This window comes from Amphimedon queenslandica, unplaced genomic scaffold, assembly GCF_000090795.2.
Source record: "Amphimedon queenslandica unplaced genomic scaffold, v1.1 AMPQUscaffold_13481, whole genome shotgun sequence".
In the NCBI taxonomy this organism is placed as follows: domain Eukaryota; kingdom Metazoa; phylum Porifera; class Demospongiae; order Haplosclerida; family Niphatidae; genus Amphimedon; species Amphimedon queenslandica.
The window spans coordinates 284797-302997 of NW_003546283.1; the positions used below are offsets into that span (position 1 = coordinate 284797).

General features: G+C 36.9%; 3 protein-coding genes across 4 annotated transcripts; 2 read left to right on the top strand and 1 right to left on the bottom strand.

The window, feature by feature from the left end:
- The first annotated feature begins 884 nt into the window (after positions 1–884).
- On the top strand, positions 885–11273 carry LOC109580711 (uncharacterized). 2 transcript variants are annotated; one of them, XM_019994188.1, is made up of 22 exons: positions 885–934; positions 1020–1310; positions 1673–2312; positions 2374–2436; positions 2625–2687; positions 2734–3094; positions 4666–4864; positions 5074–5145; positions 5189–5329; positions 5479–5547; positions 5646–5863; positions 5953–6044; positions 6140–6410; positions 6486–6590; positions 6720–6770; positions 7348–7455; positions 7925–8003; positions 8474–8593; positions 8812–8892; positions 9571–9691; positions 10119–10203; positions 11077–11273. In XM_019994188.1, the coding sequence occupies exons 2-21, from the start codon at positions 1035–1037 to the stop codon at positions 10196–10198; spliced, it is 3210 nt and encodes a 1069-aa protein (XP_019849747.1). In that variant the 5' UTR covers positions 885–934; positions 1020–1034; the 3' UTR covers positions 10199–10203; positions 11077–11273. The 2 variants fall into 2 exon arrangements, with proteins under 2 accessions (XP_019849747.1, XP_019849748.1); XM_019994189.1 differs by lacking the exon at positions 885–934 and having other exon boundaries at positions 995–1310.
- Positions 11274–11536: 263 nt separating this feature from the next.
- Positions 11537–15186, bottom strand: LOC109580712 (uncharacterized). Its single transcript, XM_019994190.1, has 6 exons — positions 14823–15186; positions 13511–14735; positions 13375–13453; positions 13051–13244; positions 12726–12898; positions 11537–12671 (listed from the first exon to the last, which is right to left on the bottom strand). The coding sequence occupies exons 1-6, from the start codon at positions 15091–15093 to the stop codon at positions 11737–11739; spliced, it is 2877 nt and encodes a 958-aa protein (XP_019849749.1). The 5' UTR covers positions 15094–15186; the 3' UTR covers positions 11537–11736.
- Positions 15187–15254: 68 nt separating this feature from the next.
- LOC100633759 (leucine-rich repeat and guanylate kinase domain-containing protein-like) lies at positions 15255–18133 on the top strand. The gene is made up of 11 exons (XM_019994144.1): positions 15255–15426; positions 15495–15602; positions 16053–16134; positions 16324–16424; positions 16762–16843; positions 17010–17134; positions 17198–17251; positions 17441–17530; positions 17653–17733; positions 17791–17877; positions 17936–18133. Exons 1-11 carry the CDS (start codon positions 15277–15279, stop codon positions 18131–18133), a joined length of 1158 nt encoding a protein of 385 aa, XP_019849703.1. The 5' UTR covers positions 15255–15276.
- The last annotated feature ends 68 nt before the right edge of the window (positions 18134–18201 follow it).

Sequence of the window (18201 nt, forward strand, 5' to 3'; positions counted from 1 at the left end):
ATAATTGGTATATGGGGAGCACAGTCAGTTTTCTATACATAATGTGGACTTTGTTTTTTGTTTGATGTGTGTGTGTGTGGGTGATTCCTGGAATTGTGTATGTTAGCAGTGCTTGCATAAATTGATTGTTAGTATAAGATATAACTGAATGTAGCATCAGCTATTACTACTATGAGGAATGAGTAGAGGCATTCCCCATTTACTCCTCCTAACATATGTTGCATAGTTACAAGCTTGAGTTGTACTTTCAGTATTTCACTCCCATTCATTCTTTCTACTAAATCCCTACGTCTCCTACTCTCTCTTCACATTTTTATTGCATTTCTTTCCCTTGATCCTAATTTGAATAATAGTAGTATTTTATATGCATGATTCCATCACTGGTGTGATGGTATGGCGTAGTAATTGATGCCTCATTCTCACCGCAACATGATTGGCTTATTGTTTTACCTTGGATTATTTATAAATCTTGATTGTCCTTTCATTGTTTTTGGTTACACTTCACACTAAGAGTTCATCACAATGCACACACACATACATGTAGTAGGTTACATCACTGCACATGTAGCTATTATTTGTCTCCATGGTTTGCTAACGTAAGTATTATCGTCTCCTTTTTGGATTCTGTTCCAGTCCATTGCTTTTATGTCCCCCGTACTTTCATTATATCAGAATTTATTTCTTTTTTAATTGTGTTTTTGTGTGTAGCAGCTTTATGGAAATTGACTAGAATGTACATATACACGTAACTTGATCTGTTTTAAAATGCATTTTTTTGTGTAATTTCAACCTCATTAATATTCATGTTTACTAATACATCTACATGTGCACATGTACATGTGAATACGCTGATAACATTCATAGCGGTGCCACACCCTATCCTGTTGCTATAGCAATGGGATCACAAGTCTCTCCCTTTTCTTGTCTCCATTAGGTAAGTACACACTACACAGGCTCACATGTCCACCGAATTAATACTTTTCTATCACCTCTCTCTCTCTCTCCCTCACTCTTTATAGTGAAGGTATACATGTATGTCTCACCAGCCAAAGCAATCATACTTCTTTAGTCAAAGGAGGAGAGTTCTTGTACGTCGGACCCGCAAACACTTAGACTCTCTCTCTGTCTTCGGAGACAAGAAGGAGCCTGTACTTAGCTTTAGACCAAAGGCCATCAAAGAAGGAGACGAAGGGAAGCAAAAGTCTTATCCTAAAAGACCAGCCTCTGCTGTCTCTAGGCACAGTGTTCAGCTGCCTCCGGTGGATGCTACTGGACCTCATCTGACTACCAATAATAACACTGCAACACAAGTAAGATAGAGTATACTGTTTGTGTACATGTACTACATGCATACATGTACATGTACATGTACATGTACATGTGTATGTGTGTGATATAAATCATTGATTTGATCTTAAAATATCAATTGGATGTGCATATAAGTGCAATGTACATGTGTGGTAGTATTACATAGTTACTTTATATTCTTTTTATTGTGTGAATTCAATTTTAATTTTTCGGATGAAATCGGGTATTTTGGTTAATCAATTGGATAATTGAGTTAACTAATTGGGGTCAGCTTCTTATTTAATGAGTTATAAAAACACTATTACAGTATTATTATTATTATTATTATTATAAAGTTATTTTTTATATTTCATTTATAAAATAGGATCAAAGGAAGCGTCGTCGCTCCCAAGTCATCAAAGAGGAGGAGAAAGAGGAACAGGAACAACAAGAGGAGGAGGAGCTTGAGGTGATACGGTCCAATCAACCTCGTTACAAATTTGACGAACTTAAGATCATCTCGGCCGGGATCCTATCAAACTTAACGCAGCGATTCAAAGCAATACCAGAAGAAATCAACGTCCCAGTCTCCATTGCACAACTAGTGACATTCACCTTCTACCAGCTAGTGATAGACACTATCGTTGACAAGAGGGAGTGGCAGACAGACGCTTACTTAGATTATAAACCAAAGGAAGAGAAGGAAAGTAGTACAAAGGACATTAGACTGGCTAAAGGTATTGCAAAGATGTCCCAAGGCGATATAGAGAGACCACTCACTGCCAAGAGCACTGCTTCTGGTGTCTCTATCAAATCTGATGTATCACGTGACAGCTCTCATGAAGCAGCTGCAGAGTATGATAAACTCCCGCCTGAATTAAGAGGACCAGCTCACGGGCCTCAGATCTTAAGGTATAGGCGAGAGTCTCAAGCACCTTCTCGTAAGATCCTGGGGCCTAAGACGAGACTGGAGAAGTTTCAGTCAATGAAGAAGAAAGCTGAGAAAGAAAAAATGTTAAAGAAAGGTAATGGTTTAGTGGCTTATGTGGTATGCATGATATGTGTGTGGTGGTATGGTGCTTTTAGGGAAGTCAAGAGCTAATTTAGGATTGAAAGAACTTGAGAAAAATGAAGAAAAAGAAATTGATAGTAAGCTACACTGTACATTTTATTATTTTTATAAGAACAAGAATAAGAATTAGATTATATCATTGTTAACTAACTCTGTGCCATCAAAAGAAAAAAATGTCATTAAAAGTGTAATGGGTTAATCCCAGGGCCATCCCTAACCTTATTATTTATTTATTTATTTATTTATTTATACTTATATCTTCCAGTTTCCAGCATACAGTCATCACTCATTAAATTCTCTCTCGGTTCAAAACTCTGTGCTGATCAAGGTATGCATCAAATAGTTAAATAATGAATATTACATTTCATCTTCAGGTTGGATAGTTCACCCCAGTCAGTCCCAAGACCCTGAAGGTTACACCCTCAACCAGTGGGCCACTGCTAAGCTAAAGGAGGCAATGAGACAGCGAGAAGAAGCTAAACTAACCGCCAAACTGAGAGGAGAGGATGGTCCTCTTCTAGTATCCTATTATAGTGACAGTCACTCTCGCTCCTTCAGAGGTCCAAGACACCATCACCGTACGACCAGTCTACCATTACCGTCCGTCCTTAGTAAACTGCCCCCTAGCTTGCTAGGCAGTGCAGTCTCTTCTGAGACTCATCCTTCTCCTGTCTTTATGTCCTCGGATGCTCCATTGGCTCTCTTACAGTTACCAGATGGATCAGGATTGTGCAAGTATGTGTGAGCAAATGCTGGCATAGGATATTTGTGACAATTTTGTATTACTAAATAGAGGTCTGGGCTAGCTTCTATTTTGTTAATCTTTAACTTGCAGTCTTGGACCCAGGCTTCTTCTACATGTATTTGAGAGTTCTCCTATATTTATAATATAGAGTGTACATGTAGACTTATGTTTCCATGCTTGTAGCCCCAAGCTTTTAATGGAGACATTTAAGGAGAAGAACGAATGTATGTATTGTAACTGGATGGTATGCACATTGCTTGAACATTATGCGTACTGCAGTTGTTTTAAGGTTTTACTTAGTGTATTGGGGAATGTGTGAACATTGCGTCATTTGATTACAAACGTTCATTATTAGATTAAGAAATGATAATTTTGCTGTTAAAATAATGACAATATTTATACTTAATAGATTTATAGATTAGACATAAAATAGTGTAACAGGAGCTAATTTAATATTTCTGAATAGAAAATAAAACTTCTACAGGCGATTAACTCTTAGTGTGTAATATTATGTTAATAAGAAAGCCCCAATGGACTGCCTTGAGTGCCTTCATGTATTTTTTCCTTATCTTTTCCTCCATTCCATTTGTGTTTACTTTTAGCTGTCACCACATCACAGTACATGTACATGTACACTTACAAATAATGTGCAAATTCCAAACACATCATGTTTTAATTACATCGTTAGTCTAAACGCCTGATTAGTCAAAAACAGGATTCATATTTTTGTAATAATTGTGTCATCATTATTATTATTAGTTTTTAGAGAGCATTGCTTGTGTGGCAGCCAACAGGATATTAGCATTTCTCATTAAGCACACAAGCATTAAAGAAAAATCCCCCCACTGGGTAGTTGATTTACTTGCATCAGAGTATGTATACATGCATGTAGACATATGCATCATGTAGTGATGAAAACTGAAACATTAAAGAAACTGATTATTATGAGGATTTAAGAAATTAGTATATGTAATTATTTTAAATGGCCATAACTTGAAAAATTTTAGTCTAAATCAGCTCAAACTTTCTACATGGCATAAGGACATCAATATGTATCAGAGAATGTAATAAAAATTTGGGGTGATTTTAGAGCCATTTTTTGGAAAAAAAACCATGGGCTATAATAGCCTTTGCTTTTTCCGAAAATTTTGCTACTTTTTCAAAGATGGCTGTAACTCAAAAAAAATTATTTATTTATTATTATTATTATTATTATTATTATTATTATTATTATTATTATTATTAATTGTGTTATTATTGTTTCTGTTGTTATTGCATTAATACTCGCTGCGTCACAATTTTGGGAATGACTTACTTTGTTATGTTAACTACTCCATTAGCCCATTAACTGATCGGTATGTACTTAGCAATACAATCACTATAGCCATTAGCAAGTTGCTCTGTGTGGCATGGAATGACTATGATTTTAATTGGCCCCATTGTCACACTAATATTCCTATTTTAATTCTTATTTTATCACACTAATATTCTTATTCTGTCATAATTGTATTCTAATTTTATCATAATTATTATTCTTATTTTATCATAATTATTATTATAGTTATTATTCTGGTAACATAGCTGTAAGCATGAGCAGAAAGGGAGATGGTTCAAGAGGTCTATACACTCTAGTGTTTGATAATAATGACTCACACAACCTTCTTGCTTACTTCATGCCTGATGGACGTGCTGCCTGCTATTACAGAAATGGATTAATATACATGCTTACTGATGCTAAGGGAGGAAAGCTATTAGACGAGGTATTTTATAAAACACATACCGTATAACTGGTCACTTTCAGGGACCTAGACTTTGCCAATTTCATGATTTTGTTTTGATTTGAATAAGAAGGATAAGAATGATTTGCAAAAGTTAAATCCACGGGATTTATTTTCAGAAAGTTTAATCCCTTGAAATTTTTCACATATTATGATTATTGAATATATTTTACTCTCTCTTCTACTTTTAGGACGGGCACTTGATTCGTGATTGGGAGTGGCCAGTTCTGCCTCAGAGAATGTCCCAGTCAATATTACTACAGGTAGACTCACATGACTGTCACATGACTAATGCTCTGCCCACAGCTCAATACTCACATTGCTGTCCAGATTACTGGCAGGACACAAATGACTCTAAAGTTTTCCTGTCACGGGCAAATGTTACGTTTTCCTGTTGGATTGATACCGGAGGCTTTGGATCAGGAAACTAGGAATGAATCTTTTTGGGTATGGAATATTGAGACGTACATGTACATGTATATGTATGTTCACTTGTACTAGCAAACTTAGTCCACATTCCACAAATAAATAATTTTCAACTACTACTACTACACATGTACAAGTATTAAAAAGTTTGCTCTTAATTTCTCTCGCAGATGAAAAAATCTCACATTATTTCCGATACTTTACAAACATCGTTAACCTTTCAATCTCAAGCAGCCAAAGTAATCGATAATATTATAAGTTTCATTATCACTGATATACCCTCCCATATACTGTATATACACAACAATTATGGATCAATTCCACTTATTCTTCAAAGTCTGCCTCTCTGTCTGATACTGAGTCTATTCCTGTCACTTTACCAATGACTGCTTCTAGCGCTAAACCTCGCAGTAGAGGCCTCGCCACTCAAGAGAGCAGGAGGTCTTTGGGCGGAGCTAGTAAGAAAGGGGAGGAGCTTATGGAGTCTCATAGTCAGTCCGAGTGGGATAGGATAGGGAGTGGAAAAGAACTGGAGGATTATCGTACTAAAGTCTCGTATGTTGTGATATTAACAGACATATCTTGAACATCCTCTCTCTCTCTCTCTCTCTCTCTCTCTACCGTTTGCTCTTTCTTTCTCTCAGTACGATAGTTAATGACTGGTTGGGTCATTATCGTCAGTTGTTAGGTATTAAAGCTCGTAATAACAGCATCAATGGTCTACAGTCACTATCAGGTACTTATTATTATTATTATTATTATTATTATTATTATTATGATACAGGAAGCATAGGAATTTAATAACTCATTATTATTGTTATCTATTGTTAGGATCAACTCATCAGTTGTGGTCATCGCTTAACTTGAGATCTCATCCTGGATCACGTCCACAGACTCGTCTCTCAACTCGTAGATCCACTCACCATCTCTTGAACCTCCAGTCCTCGTCCTTGACACTGCTACCTTGCTCCTCTTCTCTGCCTCTTCACGTTATTGAGAGCAGAAGTGCGACACCTGCACCTGCTCCACTCTCACAATCACCAGCACCAGTAGTGGGAACCTCACCAACACCAAACCTACCAATGTCACCGTTCAATGACCTGTAAGGATCACCATGCAGTACTTTACTTTATTGCAGAAAGGAACTTTAGTAAAAAATTCTTTTTTGTGTTTTTAGTATAATTGAGCGACCAAAGTCACAGGATCAGGTCCAGCCTTTCAAAGTAGGACGGGCTAAACCGAAGCCACGCCCACCTCATTCGAATAAATGTGGATGTCCTGTGTATCTTTAGCTACTTTTATTTACATGTACAATTTGTATTATTGCCAGTAGTAGTTCATAAAGATGTAATAATATGTGAGAATCCTTTGTATTTCATGTGCTGGTTTCCTTAACCAATTCCTGTATCAGTGCACTACATGAGATGATTGTTAGGAAATTAACAGAACCACCACAATGCAAGTAAGACTTAGGATCATACTACAACAATTGTATACTATAATTTAATATGTAACCTTTAATATCAGGGCTTAAATTTCACAGGATTTTGGCACAGTGCTCACTTAGATATTAAAGTTGCTCAGAATTGAGTCAAAAACCATGGGCTATTTTCCCAAAAATGACTAGGAGAGAATTCTCCATTTTTATAATTTTTTCTGATGCATGTACATGTTTTTATGTCGTGTAGAAAATTTGGGTTGATTCTGATCAAATTTGGATTTTTTATGAATTTTTAAAGTTGCTCAAAAACTGGGCCAAAGGCTGCATGTACTATAGCCCATGGTTTTTCCAAAAAATGGCTCCGAAATGACCCCAAATTTTTATTACATTTTCTAATACATATTGATGTCCTTATGCTGTGTAGCTAGTTTGAACTGATTCCAACTTCAATTTTTTGAGTTATGGCCATTTTAAAAACCAGCCAATTTTGGAAAAATACCCAAGGCTATAGCCCATGGTTTTTCCAAAAATTGGCCCCAAAATGACCCCAATTTTTTATTACATTTTCTGACTATAATATGCATTAATGTACTCGTAGATGTGACAGGCGGCGTCTCCCCCTTATTCGTGACGTAGAGTTTGATGTGTTCATGAGTAGTCATGTACCAGACGAGCAAATCATTGTAGTGGTCATCACTCATTCCAAGTGAGTAATGTTTAACGAGGAAATACACTATTGGTACATTTTTACTTTGAAAAGGAATCTTTTACTACATCAAGTGTAGCCTATCAACCTGCCAAAAGGCAGACATTTACTATACATGTGCATGTGTGTAGTCTACATGAAAGAATTATATATAGTCATACAAATTAGCAATATCCTTTTTATTGTATATTTATAGTATCTCTGGTGATGTTCTAAGGATAATATATCAATATTTGCATGACGTAGCAATACTTTATTTGTATTACATGTACTTGGTGACAATGAGGGATTGAATGATATGAAATAATGCTTAAGGATATTGAAAGAAAACAAAGTAAACTAATGCCACGGCATTGAAATAAAAGATGTAACACGATAAATGTAAAGTCAGGAAACATAGTGTGAGATAGTGTGAGATAGCTCATGGTGTGGGTGGCCTACGTTTATCATGCCTTTACTGTATTTATAGGAGGTCAGTGATATGTGAGCCACTTCTGGAAAGTATCAATTATACCTGTAATAGAAATCGTAGCTCTCCCTGCCATCAGGTATGAATAATCAATAATATTTATTAATTGCTATCATCAATTCATTGATGCATGGAGCTACTCAATAATAACAACAACAGCATTATTATTATTATTATTATTAGGGGGAATATTGCTTAGTATATTTTATTAGAATGATATGGTAATTATTTGTTATCACACACAAACACACATTTCCCCTTTCCTTTCAATCTCATCACAGCCTTCTACATGTATATGTACATATGTTACTACTGATTGGTGCATAAGCCACACAAATCCTTCCCTTTATTCTTCTGTGTACTGTGACCCCTCATCCCTTTCTATAGTAACTCTGTGTGTGTGTCAATTAACCATTAGACATTAGACCACCATCATGTGCATGTACATGCACATGCGTTCTACTGTGGCAAAGCGTCGCGTGCATTAGTTATACAGTCGTGTGTAATGGCATTCATGATTGTGAATGTCATTGCTGTTTCCTTGTTTAGAGCTCTGGGGACTTGTTTAGGATTTTCAAATATGACCTCTCCAAATCAATTGATGACCTTAACATCACTGGTGAAGGATTACTGGCTAAGAGGCATGGTATTAAGGTTGGAATGTTTCTGGTGAGTATTATCACTTCATGAGCTTATAATTACTACGCTTTGTTTATATGTGCATATCCTGAGTTTGTTCACATACAATCTTTTGGTACTTATTGTGTTATTAACTTTTGAGTGCATGTTGAGTTGGCGTCTGCTTGTCATCTCCCACCTATTGTCTGTCTAATACTTGAATTAGCTCACCCACACTTATTGCTCTCTCTCTCTCTCTCTTCTAACAGATATACATGGGTCAGCAGTTACTGGGGGGTTATACAGGGTTTAATGGATATGGGACTACAAAAAGAGACTTTATAAAACAGGTACAGCAATGGGAAGTAAAAAAGATAACACATTCCTTAAAGTATAATAACAAAAAAATGTATTTATGGACTATGTAAATGTATTTATGTACATCTATATGTATTTATGTAACGTGTTTATTTCTGGCATTGTTCTGTTTGTGATGCCTTAATGCTTCCGGAATGAGAGTGTGTGGATTATCATTAGAACATTGGAATACATGATCTACAAATAAGAACAACTTGTAATAACAAAACAATGCCTAATGTAATAGTACAAGCCTAAAAGCACTTTAATAATAAGCATTGTTATTATTCTTATTTATTATTATGCTTTATTATCATTAGTAGTAGTAGTAGTAGTAAAAATGGTTTTAGTTTCAGTCTAATGGGCTAATGCTTCTTATGCAGTGTCTTTATTTGCTGAATATTATTTAAGAGAGAGAGAGTTTACTATCATGCATTTCTAAATGCTAATGGTATGTGTCAATGAGTATAAGAACAGTGTCTGTATGTATAATGCTCCAATACTGGTTTCCTCTTTGTGGCAGTTGTCATTAATTTGTACACACCTTTAAAGGGAACACATTCACAATATGAGGGAGTATACATCAATGGTTACTCCATTGATGTGTTGGTAACAGTCATTATAAGCACTGCCGTGCTTGACAGCTAATCTGTGTGTGGTTCATTTGACAGATAAGAGAATCTGCTGAGGCTGGAAAAAGAGGTCATTTCCTACCGGTAGATTTCAAGTTCACGGATGCTTCAATTGGATCTAAAATTCACAGCCAATCACTCTGGGCTTACCCAGTAGCAGGTAAAGAGGAGGAAGCCTATTGTTTATTACAAGTGTGACCATGTCTTCTTACTCCTCTATATATATACACCTGTTTCTTTCTGATAATATTTTTACTATCACTTGCACACTTGTAGATATAGATTTGTATGTGTGTGATTGATGTCTAAATGAATATCACTCCTTATTACCTGTAGCTTGGTACATTTTAATTGCTTGGCTGCTAGTAGTCTAGTTTGCATACGCTGCAGTGACTCCATTGGTTTGACATGTTAAACAGTATAATTATGCTAACTGAACTTTACTATAATTTATTTAGCAGGAATGCTGTATCATTCATAGTGAATATATTGAATTTTAGCTTCAAGTAGTACTACTTTATATCCCAATAATGATATCTTAGTGTTACATTGCCATGATGTGGATTATTGATTAGTAAAATTTGTAGGTGTTCTTGATGAATTTGTGTCCGTCACTCCAAGCTCTCGCTCGTCTTCCTCCAGTTCATTTGTACAAGGACTTTCATAAAAAAGGTAAAATCACAATTCTACAGGTACAACTTTACTAGTAATAGATAGTTACAGTTGTACCTCTACATTTAATAATAGACACTACTGTAAATAGATCAACCTACAGGCATCATATTGTTTATCATATTGCTTATCATATTGTTTATCATATTGTTTATCATACTGTTTACTGCTCCAATTGTGTTCTATCCAAGGCAACGATTCTCTGTACCTGACAGATGACGCTAATCATCAATAGTGAATATGATTTCCTCCTTAGGAAGCTATGCAGTTGCTACCTTGTAGGCCACATTAGTCACATTCACTGCTTTTTTAGAGATCATTCACATATTGCGTCTAAATCAGTTTGTAGTCGAATACACTGCTCATGAATACTCTTATTAATGAAATTCCTTGCCTTTATTCATCCTATGATTATACTGATAGAACAAATTACTTGTCCTGTTGACTAGTGTTAGGTATCCTCTTAACACAAGTTGACTACATCCTTTTCCTGCTTAGCATTTGTTTTTGTTAGTCTATTCGATTTTTCCCCACTTTCTCTCTCTAAATTATACATGCATGTACTCAGCGATGACAAACACTCTACAGCATACTAGTAACAATCTTTATAATGCTTGTTACTCATTCCATTGGTGTTTCATCCTTCTGTGAGCATAATTTTGAAAACTATGAGATACAGTAGTCCCTTACCACCAGTTATTGTTTTCTTTAAGATGTATCACTATTCTGTGCTAGAGTATTAGATACTTATATATTTATAATTGATATGTCCTCTGAATATTTGTGTGTGTAGAATGTACATGCACCTGGTCTATGTATTATGTTTAAATTCGATGAGTAAAGTTAACTATTTTTGAATTCTTTGAATTATAGTATTGACGCAATCGAATGATGACTCTCTTTCCTCTTCAAAGAAACTCAATGGCATGACGTACTTTTGTAAATATTTAATTCTTTAATGTGCTAGTTTTTATAATAATAATATTATTATTATTATTATATTATTTTTATTATTTATTTTTTAATTTTGATGGAATTCCAGCAATGCTTGTATAAAACTTCCCATTGTGTAACATATCAAGTTAATGCCCCATTGAATAACATTAAGCGACGTCAAAATATTATAATAATGATAATAAAATTTTATAATAATAATAATAATAATAATAATAATACATTTTAAAATTATAACAATAGAATAATAGCATAATAAGTAATTTTGAGGTAAATTATAGTTGCATGTTTAGAGAAAATCATGATCAAACATGACTAATTACTAATGTTATTTAAAATTGCTTTTGTGCTCTATTTTCAATCAGTTCTTGCCCTAAGATGGTTTTTGACAATTCTTTATTTTAGAAGAAAGTCAATTTATCATTAATATAAATAATAATAATAATAATAATAAAAATTAGAAAAATTATACGAATAAACAAACAAATACATGTACATACATGTTCTTATAAAACGTACATCATAATACATAAACAGCCAAATATCAACAGCAATAATAGTAGTTTATTATTATTATTCTTATTCTATTTTATTGTTTTGGTGAGCAGTTGTCGGTGAAGACAAGTTCAGTTCTAAAATTGATTCCCAGGTCTGATGTGAAGCACAGTACGTGCTTAGATTTAGTTTACCATAAAGTCCTTTTGAATTTTCCGATAACTTGACAATCTTTTCGTAAATGTCTCGCATGAATCCATCAACTTTTATATCAGAGGTCAGACTCACTTGACCGGCTTCTTTATCTGGCTGGAATTGGCCCTGGAGCTCAAGACGGACTTTCTGTCCTTTATAAGCTTTGAAGGTGTGGGGGAACGCTATCTGTCTGTGGCCAGGAGGCGGAGTCTCAAGCTGCTCATTCTCTTTATGAGGTGCTATGAAGACTGAGATCTGAGCATGCGTGCCATCAGGGAATATATAGCCATAAGCATTGATATCCATGGTGACCAGCTCCTCGGTGAAGGCAGACTTGACTGCAATCGGTAGTATCTTACTCAAGTCTATGTTCAGCGAGGCGATTATCAACCAGCCGGTTTGATCAGTCGTTATATTGAGACGACCTGATTCGGTGTCAAGCTTGATGCTCGTCTTTGGATCGTCAGTAATGTCAATCCATGTGTTCATGTATGCACTTTGCAAGAGGCGGAGTGGTGTTGAGCTTGTCGGTACATTGTCTGCCGGTAGTATTATTGTTAGTCTAACCGGCCTAGCAAATCTATCAACAGGTGGACTGCAGTGAATGGAAACTGCACTTATGATGTCAAGCATTGAGGACCAAGGGGAGGATTGGAGTGACTGGTGTATCTGCTCTTGGTTCAAATGAGAGAGTGTCACATTGACCGGCTGTGGTAGAGCTCCTCCTGGTATCGTGAGACTCGTATTGAACAGATCAAGAGACTCTCCAGCAATGTGGACCTCTTTGGTTGTTTCACTCCTTATGTTCGGTAACTGGGCATTAGCTATAAGAGAATATTAAAATAAAATTATCGTTATTACTTAATATTTCAACTTACGAGTTTGTCGCCTTTCTCTCTGGTCTTTTATAACTTTGGCTGGATTGAGCTCCTTCTTCAGCTGCTTATTTAGAGCTATGACCTTGGGCATTCTCATGTTTGGTGAGGATTCACATGCCTCAATAAGTTTATCCATACTGTTGACCAGTTTCAGTACATAGCCCACTCTATTCCTAAAAGAAAGGGAAGGAGGAACACAAACAGTAAACTATGAAGCAGAATTCACACAATACACTGGCTGTACTAGTAATGGCGTGTGATGGTGCATCAACAAAAACAGAAAGTGGAAAAAGATAAATTGTGTACAATGAAAGCGAGTGCTTACATATGAGGGCCTTTCTTTCTCCTCTTGTTGGCTGTCACAGCAAGACAGATATAGGCAAAAGCTTTGAGAGGTGCCCTCTGAAAGAGAGGAAGATGAAGTGCTTGAGTGAAGATGATCTCTGCTTGATCGAGCTTGTTCTTGACAACACACTGGAGCCCATGTAGTATGACTTGTTTGAGAGAATTCTCAAGCTCCTATAAGTAATAATAGCAGTCAGGGAGTGTGACAATAGTTTACTTATCATAAATTACACAAGTGCTAAAGTGGGTTGCATTGGAATGCTACACATGCTGTGTCTATGATAACTGCTAACACTTAACTTACCTTTTGAGTAACAATAGACCCTGGCAGTAGCACATGCTCATTTCGGGATATCTTCTTTATAAATTTGTGCTGGTCTTGTCTGTAAAAAAATACGGGGAATTTTTAGTACTTATGCATGTACATAACCATAATATACCTTCTTTTCAGTACAGCATAGCGTCTGTGGACATTCCATGATGGGGTGCAGTTGAGCTGACAGACCAACAAGTCAATGCAAATGTATTCATCTGTCTCACCCTCTCCTGCTACCCCCATCAGCTCTACATCAATGGACCATTCCTGCTGCGGCTCCAATAGTTGCAAGCCAGCCTTAGGGAAGATCACATGAGAGCGAAACATAAGTGATTGGCGGTATGAGCGAATAGAGAAAGCAATCTTCTGAGTGGTGGTGTTGACCACTTTGAGTTTGAGTAGCTCCTTTGGATTGTCGACTATCAGCGTCCCTGAGGAGAACCCAGAGCGACCACCAACCTTGAACATGACGTTGAGGCCAGGATTCCACATTAGTATGGGGTAGGTGCTGTCATCACCATACGATCCAATTATCATGTCGCCTGGTGAGGGTAATGAGGCGTGCCATACACTGCTGTCTTGAAGGACCTTTAGTGAGGCTGTGGATGACGTTATGCTTGCATCTGATGAGGTCCGTCTTGAGAAATCAAAAGCTCCAAATGGAGGTCCTTGGAATATGCTGTCTTTTCGTCTCCCTGCACCGTGCTTCAAAGACTCTGCTCTTCCTCTGGTTTGGATATGATCAGTCTGTCCTCCTGAGAGCTGACGTGGTCGAGTCTGGACTGGCAGTGGTTGAGTGGTATCCCCGTCTTCAGATACGGCATCACCCAAATTAGAGGTGCTACTGGTTGTGTTGCTAAAGACACCAGACGAATGAGAGTACTTGGACTGATCTCTGTTAGTAGTCGGTACTTGAAGATTATATGTCAAGCTATTCTCAAACACAGCAGCAGCATGGGATTCATCATCTTCATCTGAAATATCAGGCTCTTCTGGTATATTGTAGTTTCCAAAGAGGAGAGGGGGTGGGTTTTTAGAATTGGCTATGAATCGCTCCATGGCAGAGGGCAGGGTGTAGAGTGTTTTTAGAGCTGTTTCTATCAACATGTCTGCTTGCCTTGCCCCTGGGCCTTTGCAGCAATGTGTTGATAACAGCTTGTAAATGACTTGGTCGACCATCACTCCTAGTCTTATGCACCCAAATTGCAGGAAGTTGTCAGCAACTGCTGCAGTGAAGTTCTCCTCTTTCGGAGTGAAGAAAGGATTCTGGAGTAGCTGGGGGAGAAGGACGTGGAGGTCTTCCTCTTTTGGCTGTAAGCTGAAGAGCAATGGCTGCAACAAGTTCATATCTAGAAAGAGAGAAGTTGTAAGTATGATTTCATGAAATACTCATTACAGAAGCAGTCATACAACAGTATTGCTATGATATACTTTACCTCCTGCTTCTCCATGTATTGTTAGCTTCCCTGTTCGTAATATACCCGCCGCCTCTGCATCAACGGAATCCATCACCTCTTGGAGTGGGTCTAGGTAGATTTTATTGAACACGACCTCAACCGTATTGAGCTCGTCTTGGTCATTGTCCTCCATTGACGAGGAGCTGTTGGCGCCTGTCATCTCTTCCTCCTCGCTGCTGTAAAAGCTCCAGCTCCTCGAGGGTGGAGGAGAATTGACATAAGCCTTGTCGGCTACTTTAGGACTAGTCATTGCTTTCTCTTCAAGTTTGTATGAAATGTCTCTTTCTCTCGCACAGACACTATCAGTCTAACTGAAGAGAAGGGGTCTTGTGTGTTACTTATCTACTGCGGATCAGGTATAGTTTATATACCGGTCCGCAGGTATGAATAATGTTCCATGAAATGGGTGCACCCATGAAATTTGTTTGTTTCCATGGAGACCTTCAAAATGGCCGCTGCTAGTCAAGGTGTTGCATCTGATGCTGAGACCCTTCCTTTTGTTGTGGGGACGTTAGACGTGGCTCTCTCTCAGTCCTTTGCATCCACTCCTGGTGCTGGAACTACGAATGAATCTTTAAAAGAAGTATGATCTACAATAACATGTATTTATACATGTATGTACATGTACGTGCATGTATACATAAACTCTAGGTCTCAAGAGGGAGGACTCTAACTGTAGAAGTAGCAAAGGGAGGCCTTTCAAAACTAGGGTACACACCAGACAGCATTAAACTTGTGTACCTTGACCTGAACATCTCAGTAAGTTTTTTATACATGCATAGATCTAATGCTGCATATGCATAAGAAGTAATATTGTTTTATTACTGTACCCCTAATTGAATTCTAACACTTAATAATGATATTCACGATCCTTACGTCACTAGCAGGCTAGGATTAAGCATATTGTTTTGTTGTTATGATTTAACAATAAAAGGAAGTACCCCAACAATATCATCACTCCTTATGCATGTACATGTACATACCTGTATCCCCATTGTGTTTACAAAGATTTTTGCTGATGAAGCCCTCGTTGTGTCATAAGGGGAAAGCACCAGATCTGCTGCAATCATGCGTCCATATTGACACAGCTTACGCGTGCTCTTCATGTAAACGTAATTATCTGTGTAAAGTTATTATATTTGTAAAGGATGGGAATGTAGTACATTTTATGTAATGTCAGATGGTGTTGCATGTTTTGTCCTCTTTTAGGCTCATAACCTTGGTGACATTAATATGTTGACTTCATTCCCTCATCTTCAGTCATTAGACGTCTCTTACAATGTACTCAGAGGTAAAGAGACTATCAGTATGTACCTGTACAGCTAAAAATATTGATGCAAGTTATTTTTAAAGTTTTTATTGAAAATTTCTACAGTGCATGTCCGTGTAATTGGCAACAAATTTTATAATTAGTCAACATGTGGCAGTTTTTTTTACAAAAATAAGATGTCCTCCCTCCTCTCTCTCTCTCTTTCTACAGATCTTGCTCCACTCAGCTGTTTGCCTAACCTTAATTCGATTAATGCTTCCCACAACAAACTAACCCGCTTGCTGGACTTTGATCCACCTCACAGCTTACTGGTACAGTACAATTACAGCATGCATCCACATGTACATGTACATGTATATGTACATGTACATGTACATGTGAATGTACATATATTCTCTCATTGATATACTAAGTACATATACATTGTACACACATGTACTATAGAGAGGGCTACATGTGTACATACATGTATACAATGTACATGTGCATATTCATGGATGACGTACATGTACATGTAGACTCATTTGTTTGTTTCTTGTTACTCAGTAAAGGTACACGGGTACATTTTGAATGTGTGTACATAGCATGTTTTCTGGGAACATTTTATGACGTGTACATATAGATGTATGTGTGTGTATTTTGTTGTAGTTTGTAGATTATTCTTATAATGAAATTGAAGAGATACCTGACTTGACCCCTTTCAGTTCCATTAAAGTACTCAATTTAGGAGGTAATGGTCGGAAGAAAAAGAGCTCAGAGAGAGAAAGAGAGAGAAAGGGAGAAAGGGAGAAAGAGAGAGAGAAAGAAAGAGAGAGAGTAATCAGAAAGTGCACTTCGAACAGTAAATACATGTACATGTAGGTCATTTATTCTAAGTAACTTGATCCAATTTTCAGGCAACCAGATCACTGAGCTAACCGGTCTGTCTGGTCTCACATCTCTCTCAACTCTTATTGTATCTGACAACAGAATCGAGAGGATTCAAGGCTTAGATAACCTTCCCATTGAGAACCTTGATTTGGTATAGCCTGCAACTGCTGTTGTTGTTGATAGTATATTGAAATATGCCATTTATTTCCTGTAGAGTAGCAATTCTATAGTTTCAGTGACTAATTTGGACCTACTGAAGCTACTACAGGTACTAATGTACATCTGTACTTTACTCTGCATCAACTAATTGCTACATGTAAGGTACATGTACCCTCTAGACTGTATGATTTATGTGAAGTGTGTGACTATGGGGGCGGGAGAGGTATCAGATGTCATTGTTGAATCTATAGTACAGGCATATACTGATTACTGTATGCATGTATACATGTACATGTAGGTTGTAAATTTCTCTGGCAACCAGATCCATAGTTTAAAAGGACTCTCTCACCACAGCTATTTAAGTGTAATCAATATGGCTGAAAACCAGGTACATTTACTCCTTAATTGCACACATACTGTACATGTAGCAATATTACCAGATCTTAATTATTATGTACATGTACATGTACATGTGTGTTATCTTGTATGTACATTTACATGTACATGTAGATAGTTGGATTAGATGAAGTTCTTCATTTAAAAGACATACAATCACTTGAGACACTTGACCTCAGAAAGAACCCTTTACAGGTAATTGAACATGTACATGTACATGTACATGTATGTCTCATTATTTTGCTACTGTAGACTTTAGCTGACTACAGACAAACTGTTATGACACAGCTTACCACACTGAGAGTATTAGATGGACAGTCACTAACTGTGGAAGAAAAAGTACATACATCATTCATGTACATATCCTTTACTTGACTGCCTTTTACATGTACAATAGGTTGCTGCTAATAACAGGGAGTCCTCTCCACTCGAGGTTGTAGCTGGTCATCATCACTTGCAGTTAATGTGTAAAGCTGCTAGGAAAGCAACCAGACTTAACTTTAGGTACAATACATGGAAGCTCTCCCACATAGAGCATGTTTATACAGCTTCTAGTCAGCGGATTATAAATTTGCTTAAAAATTGGGCCAATTAGACCCTGTACTATAGTACAGGATATTTTGACAAAAAACACAAGGAAAGAATTTTTCATTTTTATAATTT

What these genes read in the sequence shown, in the direction of transcription:
- LOC109580711 (XM_019994188.1), top strand. Translation starts at nt 1,035, where the DNA reads ATGTCTCACCAGCCAAAGCAATCATACTTCTTTAGTCAAAGGAGGAGA. An exon ending in ATAATAACACTGCAACACAA is followed by an intron (nt 1,311 to 1,672) that starts GTAAGATAGAGT and finishes TTTATAAAATAG; the next exon opens with GATCAAAGGAAGCGTCGTCG. An exon ending in TGGTCTACAGTCACTATCAG is followed by an intron (nt 6,045 to 6,139) that starts GTACTTATTATT and finishes ATCTATTGTTAG; the next exon opens with GATCAACTCATCAGTTGTGG.
- LOC109580712 (XM_019994190.1), bottom strand. Translation starts at nt 15,093, where the DNA reads ATGACTAGTCCTAAAGTAGCCGACAAGGCTTATGTCAATTCTCCTCCA. An exon ending in TATGCTGTACTGAAAAGAAG is followed by an intron (nt 13,454 to 13,510) that starts GTATATTATGGT and finishes ATTTTTTTACAG; the next exon opens with ACAAGACCAGCACAAATTTA. An exon ending in AGAAAGAAAGGCCCTCATAT is followed by an intron (nt 12,899 to 13,050) that starts GTAAGCACTCGC and finishes CCTTTCTTTTAG; the next exon opens with GAATAGAGTGGGCTATGTAC.
- LOC100633759 (XM_019994144.1), top strand. Translation starts at nt 15,277, where the DNA reads ATGGAGACCTTCAAAATGGCCGCTGCTAGTCAAGGTGTTGCATCTGAT. An exon ending in ACCTACTGAAGCTACTACAG is followed by an intron (nt 17,252 to 17,440) that starts GTACTAATGTAC and finishes ATGTACATGTAG; the next exon opens with GTTGTAAATTTCTCTGGCAA. An exon ending in TCAATATGGCTGAAAACCAG is followed by an intron (nt 17,531 to 17,652) that starts GTACATTTACTC and finishes ATGTACATGTAG; the next exon opens with ATAGTTGGATTAGATGAAGT.